This window comes from Solea solea, chromosome 15, assembly GCF_958295425.1.
Source record: "Solea solea chromosome 15, fSolSol10.1, whole genome shotgun sequence".
Taxonomy (NCBI): domain Eukaryota; kingdom Metazoa; phylum Chordata; class Actinopteri; order Pleuronectiformes; family Soleidae; genus Solea; species Solea solea.
The window spans coordinates 14,368,318-14,376,215 of NC_081148.1; the positions used below are offsets into that span (position 1 = coordinate 14,368,318).

The window sequence follows — 7,898 nt, forward strand, 5'->3', positions numbered from 1 at the left end:
CAGAGCCCGCTACCATGGATCAAAGGTCTGAAGTGGGGTGAGTATGTGGGCTCGCCCTCTGCTCCAGACCCAGTGGTGTGCTTCAGCCAGCCACACGGGGAGAGGTTCGGATCCCTGTTGGCTCTTCCCACGCGAGCCATCTGCGGCTTGTCCCGCAAGTTCTGCCTCATGATGATTTACAGCAAGGAGCAAGGTAGGGAGTGCGCCACTCAGCAACAGGAAGTTTTTCCACAATGGCTTGCTGACTCCATTTATTCTGCATCTCCTTCTGTGGTAGGTGTGCGGAGCATGCACAGCACAGACATCCAGTGGTCAGCCATCTTGAGCTGGGGTTATGCAGACAACATACTGAGGCTGAAGAGCAAACAGAGCGAACCACCTATCAACTTTATTCAGTGCTCACAACTACACCAGGTAAGAAGCTCAGAAAAACCCAGGGCCCCTGTCAGAGAAGAAGTAACTGTAATACTTGTTACTAGTTTTAAACAAATCTACACACAGGATTAATCAATTAGGGGTGGTAATCTCTTGGTAACCTATCATTCAATTAGATTACAATTCACATGGCTACAATATGATTATAGAAATAACAGGTTTTCCTTTGAAATCATAGTGTATAAATGATCCATAATTAAATTATTAGGTTATTTACTTGCATCTTGTCTTTTATTAATAACAACACATTCGTGAAACCAGGAAAAGACTAAACCGTGACCCTCTAACAGCAACTCATACAGATTCAGTCTGGCACTAGAGGGGTGTCCCCACACGTCTCATACATGTATTTTTGTCTACTTAAGATTCACACATCTGGAAAAATATGAAGAACTACAATATTGATTGATATTTACATGTGATTCAGAACTGCATTATGTGAAACGGAGCAGGAAGAGGGAGAACAGCAGTGCAGTCATCAGCTTCTCTGTGCCTCTTCCAGCTGAAACAGTATTTTTACCATTGTTTTTCATGCATTTATTGAAAAATATTCAAAACAATGGCATGACTGGCTGAACGAGGCCTACCTGTGACTTCAGAGCTGCACTGTTCAAATGAGATTTAAACTATATCTACCACTCTGATAAACCTGTTTTTAAAGGCGCAGTGTGTAACTTTTGTTAGCTGTGAGGGATGTCTCAATGAAAACAATAACAAAAGACCTAGTTTGTTGTCAGAAAGCACAGGGGATCATGGGAATTGTTTTTGTATTCTTTTGAGACGCACAAACAGTTGACTTCACTGAAAGGCGACCAAAAAGAAATGGTCTGTTACCTTGAATACAAATATGGATTTCTATGCATTTAAAGAACGTTCAAAAATGTTTTGGTTAATGTAAGTACACTATTTTGTTGTTTCATGTTTATATGTTACATATTGCATCTTTAACTCTGTGACTTTTCCATGGCATCAGCACAAAGGAGCAGAGGCAAGTAGATACAGATGGCAGATATTTTCTTTACATTTTGATGATTGATTTTTCTGCATCAGTTAAAAATCCTTCAAGAGATAATTGCATTGCTTCTAAGAATTGTGTTTCTTTCCCTCCCATTTATCCAATAAGCTTCCAGGTTTCTCTCTCTTTTCCACTGTGTCCAAAAATCTCTCTCTCCCTTTTTCTCCTCTAGGTGACCAGTTGTGCCTGGGTGCCCGATAGCTGCCAGCTATTTACAGGTAGCAAGTGTGGAGTCATTACCGCCTACAGCAACCGCTTCACCAGCACCACGGTGGGTTTCCATGGCAACCTCTCCCTCTAACCTATCTCCTCCACATCAACGCCCAATCCGCCGCCCACCTCCCGTCACCCCCACTCTCCTCTCCCCCTCTTTAGGCAGCTTCACTGTGCTCAAACGCTCAGCTTCATTAGTCACATCACAGTCGCCCTTGAAACACATTTCCACCGAGTCCACAAGTGGGATTAGGGGTCTGGGAGTTCAGCCATCAGAGAGGCTTTAGACTTTCATTGGTCGCCATCAACAGCTACATTTCCTATTTCTCTGGTGCTGAAGGGCGTTTCAATGGCAATTGAGAGAAACTCCTATAGGACATTGATTAATGGAGTTTTTTTTAGGAAATGGCGAAAATTAAGATGGCACATCCATGCTAACAATGAGTCACATGTGAGTATTCAGGTGTGGATGACCCTGTTCAGACCTGGTATGAACATCATTCAATGCATTTTGAATGCATCCAATGTGTTTTGCATCCTCAGATCTGATTAAAAAAACAAAACAACAAAAAGAAACAGATTTGGAGGTGGTTTGATGACAAGTGTTTCTTTTACATAAATAAATAAATTAGGTCAAGAGTTGTCGAGAGTTACTTTCACACGTAACACTGTCCAGTTGTGATAGAATTCCCCAGGACTGATGTTACCAGCTCTAAGCAGGACGTCTGCGTTCTTTCTGTCTCTATGGGCTCTAATTTATTGGATGTTTTTGATTTGATCCATGTCTGTTCATAGCCTTCAGAGATGGAGGTAGAATCTCAGGTTCACCTGTATGGACACACGGGGGAAGTCACCAGTCTGTTTGTCTGCAAACCATACAGCATCCTCATCAGTGTCAGCCAAGACGGCACCTGTATCCTCTGGGACCTCAACAGGTCAGTGTGTGTGTACGAAAACAAGAGGAAATCATCATGACCTTTTTTTATCTCTGCATACACTCTCTGTGCGTCTGTGTGAGCTGTTCTGTGTTGTGTTTTTTTTCCAGGCTGTGTTATGTTCAAAGCCTCACAGGACACAAAAGCCCGGTGACTGCTGTGTCTGCAAGTGAGACCTCAGGTGACATTGCAACAGTTTGTGACTCAGGTAGGAGAAGAACGCCCTGTTCTGTAGACCACAGTGTTACATTAGTGTATTACATCCCCAGACCATCATCATCACCACTATCATGACACATGTTTCTTTGTATTCAGTGGGCGGAGGCAGCGACCTGCGCCTGTGGACGGTGAACGGCGATCTGATCGGTCACGTCCACTGCAGAGAGATCATCTGCTCTGTGGCTTTCTCCAACCAGCCGGAGGGCGTGTCTGTCAACGTCATCGCCGGTGGGCTGGAGAATGGTGTTGTTAGGTAAGCAGAAATTTTACTCTGTAAAGTCAAAGATACAAATACACCTATTTGGGGACCACTGATTTCATTTCAATGCACTATTTGAAGTCATGAAATGGTTTAATGAAGCTGCTGCACTGTGACTTGCTCACTGCATCTTCAAATTTACCATAAAAGACTTTCCTAGTGAGTGCTCACGCAACTTTGTTCTATTAAAGTGAGCCAGTTGTAAACAGGTTGGAATATGACAGAGAACACAAGTAGAAGTGAATTGAATTTTGTTATTTTATTATTAACACTTCTTGTCCCTTCAGGGCCAAGAATATGTACTGTATATACTGATAGTTCTGCTCAGTGCCAGAGCCAGTGTTCAGATGAAGGACACGGCACATAATACATATTCTTTTTTTCCAGGTTGTGGAGCACCTGGGATTTGAAACCAGTGAGAGAGATCACCTTTTCCAAGTCAAGCAAACCTATCATCAGGTACAGTAACAGAGCCACAGCCATGCTAAATTACACCACCGTTAACATTTATATATCCTGTGGGGGAATCCTGATGATTGCACTTTCTCCCTCACTGTGTGCCTCAGCCTGACGTACTCGTGTGACGGTCACCACCTCTACACGGCCAACAGTGAGGGTACGGTGATGGCGTGGTGTAGACGGGACCAGCAGCGCATGAAGCTGCCCATGTTCTACTCCTTCCTTAGCAGCTACGCTGCAGGTTGACCGTGCGTCTGACATTTACGACTGTCCACCTCTCAGCGGGGGGAGCTCCCTCTTCCTCCCCGCTTTCTTCCTCCTCTTCCCCAGGAGAGGACTTGTCAGCATGGCCTCAACCTCCCTCAACCCTCCTTGACTTTTAACTAAAGCCATCCCCAGCTAAGCGATTACTACTCCCAGCATCCAGAAATGATGATATAAAATAGTATTATATGTTTATAAATATATATATATATATATATATATATATATATATATATATATATATATATATATATATATATATACATATACATATACATATGTGTGTATATATTTATAAACATATTGTGGTGGAAAGGATGGATAATTGGTTGAGGCTGCAACAGACACTTTACACAAAATGCATTTGTGCGAGTATGTTTGGTCTTTTGTGTTTTGTTTTTCTGTTAGTTTGTTTCCTACTCTTGAGTTTCTGTTGCCTGTGCAATGTATATTTTTTTTGCTCTGTCCTGGTAAGCTGCTATGGTATGGCTGAAGTCAGATCGAAAGTGTTTGTGTTTGCGTCCGCCCCCGTCTCCCATTTCACCGTCGCTCGGCTCTCCCGCAGCGCGTCGTCTGACAAATTGGTGCCAGAGCTCGGTAAGAGTGTCCTGCTGACGCTGCAGTAGTTGGTAGGAAGGGAGGGAAGGAAGGTGGGAGCCCGTCCTCGCGTCTGTCACCAGGAGACGACCTGCTCTGTGGGAGTGAGACGCTGCTGTGATGGGCTGTCTGCTCTACTCACGTCTGAGTTCTTGTGTCGCGTCCCTGCATGACTGTGTATCTGCACTCAGCGGAAGATAATGGGAGAACCTGGGAATGAAGTGTACCTCGCCTTGGTTGTTCTGTCCTACTCCTGCATGCTAGGATGATGCTGACCTTGACCCTGTGACCTCTACTGTCATGGCACTCCTTTTTATTAATGCCTGTCTTTGCTGAACTCTCCCTTTACATCCAGATATGATTTATTTATTAGAAAAATCTTCCCTTCCCTTGTGTTTTACTCTCTGCTGCTCAAATGCACTAAACCTTTCACTCCATCATCAAGCTCGCCGCGATAATTCCAGAGAGCAGTTAACAAACAGCATCGACTGCCTAAAGCTAGAAAAGATGCAGAGAAGATGATCCTGTAAACCTCCTCATCCTCACTGAAGCTTCATACCTGTGCAGCTTTTAGGGGACAGTTTAGTTTTATTCAGTTTAAGTGGCGATGCATGAGGTACGTATGCAGAGTTAATGTGTTGTATTTAGCGGGAGGCCTGTTAATAGGAGACATTAGAACTGGAACTGCTTTCACGCTTTGTTTTAAAGTTAATGGGGGGGACGGCAGAGAAAATGTCCCAAAACCCAACTGAGAAAATAAGCAACTGTTAGCTACATTTAGAACACTTTCCGGGGTTTGCAACGCTGTCTGACGCCGTCTTTGGAAGTATAACCCAAACAGCTGCTCTGCTGCGTCATAACACAGCTTTAAGAATGATTCAAAACATAGTAAACGGTTTTCTTACCCTCATTCAGAAATGATGTAACATCATATGTGCGCTGCTCCGTTAAACACTTACACTGTACAGTTTTTTCTGCTGTTTCACATCCAAACAATGCACAGATCATGTTCTAGTTCTCTTGTCGCCCTCTCCAAACAGACACTGAACACAGTCTACACTGACTCTGCGTAAATATCTCACCTTCAAAACAAAAACGATACTTTAAAATAAACGTTGCATCATTTTCTGCCAGCTGAGGTCCGAGCATTGATGTCTCATATGCTGAAGAGGTTTACAGCTGATTTATAGACACTACACTGATCAGTGTTGACCAAACGTCCTCCTCCTTAACCCAATCCATGTGACCATTCTTTACATTCCCACTCAACTCACTGCACTTTCGCTTGTCAGTCTTTAAAGAGTCGAAAGGTAGCAGAAGCACTTTTTTTAAAAAACAACAAAAAAAAAACGTGTAATTCAGTCAGAGCCAATGATCTGTGGTCTTAATATGAACTGTGCTTTGGTTTAAATCCACCAATAAATCTAACCGAGAAAAGCAATATCTGTCACGAACATGCAATAGGTCATCGATGTTAGAAACCAGGAGTTTGTTCCAGCAGCTGTGAAATAATGTTCAACCTTCATGGTGACTGCAGTGAGCCTTCAGTTAGGAAATGATTTCTTACATTTTACACTTTGTCTTTGACTTGTTTTCAAGAAAGGGAATATTTCTTATGTAATGATGTCATTCCTTTGGTGTTGCTGTTTGTTTTGTTTTTCTCTTTCTCTTCGGCTCAGTCAGGCCTGTAACGAGACATGAAGTTACTGAGATTGTTTACCGAGTTTCACGCCTGCATGTGTACATACATTTCCTCCATGAAACCTTCAGTGTTTGTCTATAAGCACCACAACCTTTTCTCTCTCTCTCTCCCTTTAACATCCATGGGTGAAACTGTGTTCTTGTTTTGTTGTTTGTTTATGTTTTGTTTTGAGAAAATGGCAAAAAATCGGAGAGGAAAGCGTGATTAATGAGCGATGTCTTTGTGCTTTCTGAAGAAGGAAATATTTTTGTTACCTTAGGCTATGCATAATTTAAGATCATCGTCTTAGGTTGCTTGAATTGTGTCATTTCATTGGCCTCTTTGGGCAAGATTTGCAGTTTGGTAACTTCTGAAAGGTCATATTTTTTTGTACATATGTGTGTGTGTGTGTGTTTGTGTGTATGTATGGACAAACAAGTGATGAGTATATTATAAATATATAAATATATATATAAATATTTGAAGAAACATTACTGCATCTCGTCTCGTGTCTGTTTCTTATCCGTTGTGTTTGAAGATGTCAAACTATACATCTGTGCGTAATATATCATGTTTAAGGCCACTTCTCTAACACCTACTATTTATAAGATTTTGAATGCGTAAAATCAGACATTTCCAAGTTCTAGGTTTCAAAAAAATTAATCACAATCCCATCATTGTGTATTATTTAAAAGGAACACACACAAACCAGGCACTTATCTGCACCCGGGGAGCACGGGGAATTGGGTGCCTTGCTAAGGGGCACCCCAGTCCTTTGGCCCATCCTGGGACTGAACCAGCCAACTTGTCCCACCAAGTTTCTACTGCAGCCTTCCTACGTCATCCTTTCTCGTATAGAAAGGGGGGATGCTCTTCCAAACACCTACAGGAGACCAGCATCTAACAGACTGCAGAGGCGGAATAGCATATGGAGGCGGATCTGGGAAGACAATTTCTTGTCCCAAGGGAGATCTGCAGCACCACGTTACGGCCTGACACGGTGCTGTGGACTCCAGCTGGAAGATCTGCCTTTCTAATGCAGCCAACAGTGCCAGGGGAAGACGGGATGGAGGCTGCCCATGAAAGGAAGAAGGTGAAGTATGCAGACTTGGTGGCAGTGGGCAGGGAAGACAGATGGTCTGAAGGTGGGAGCTTGAGGCTTTGTTGGGGGCTAAACATTACGTCTCCTAAAAGAACTCAATAAGGCCACTAAGGTGATATCAGAGGAGGTGGAGAAGGCGAGTTTCTGGTTGAGAAGTAATGATCAGCCTTGGGGAGCGAATAACATTGCCCCACCACCAGGAGATGTTGTGGGATAAGGGGCGAAACATCAATGAAGTGATGGTCCTTGGCTGATGACTCTGCAGCTACCAACTTTGGTATGCGGTCTGGCTTAGGCCTGACTCAGGGAAACTGACGTCCCTGCCATGCATAGTCCTCCATGGGCACCGGTGGAGGTGTGACAGTCGGGCAGGAACACCATCATCAATGTATGGCACAATAATTCTGCTTTTTTTTTTTACACATACTGAGACATAACCGATAGAAGTGCAGTGAGTAAATTTGATCAACATTTATTGTTGCAGTTGCATGTTGCAGGTCCCTCACTACATCCCTCCCTTCCATTTGTGTTGGAGAACCTATGTAACCTCCAGTTAGCTTAAAAAATAATGACAAGTTTAGTGTGTGGGATATTGGTCCACAGTGGAGACTTTGCCATTATAAATATTAAAGGCTCATTCTAGGCTCATAAGTGTACGCTTATAAATACTTAAATATAGTTATTTTATCTTAATTTACTGCCAAATGAAAATAATGTAC

At 43.0% G+C, this 7,898-nt stretch overlaps 1 protein-coding gene across 10 annotated transcripts in view; it reads left to right on the forward strand.

Annotated features, from left to right (window-relative positions):
* lyst (lysosomal trafficking regulator) overlaps nt 1–4,019 on the forward strand; it is a 51,034-nt gene extending 47,015 nt beyond the window's left edge. For all 10 annotated transcript variants that reach the window (XM_058651226.1, XM_058651225.1, XM_058651231.1 and 7 more), the window contains 8 exons: nt 4–193; nt 278–414; nt 1,623–1,721; nt 2,459–2,598; nt 2,709–2,806; nt 2,914–3,070; nt 3,464–3,535; nt 3,643–4,019. In XM_058651226.1, coding sequence (XP_058507209.1) covers nt 4–193; nt 278–414; nt 1,623–1,721; nt 2,459–2,598; nt 2,709–2,806; nt 2,914–3,070; nt 3,464–3,535; nt 3,643–3,781 — 1,032 coding nt within the window. In that variant the 3' untranslated portion in view covers nt 3,782–4,019. The remainder of the gene's footprint in view (nt 1–3; nt 194–277; nt 415–1,622; nt 1,722–2,458; nt 2,599–2,708; nt 2,807–2,913; nt 3,071–3,463; nt 3,536–3,642) is intronic.
* Nucleotides 4,020–7,898: the final 3,879 nt, after the last annotated feature.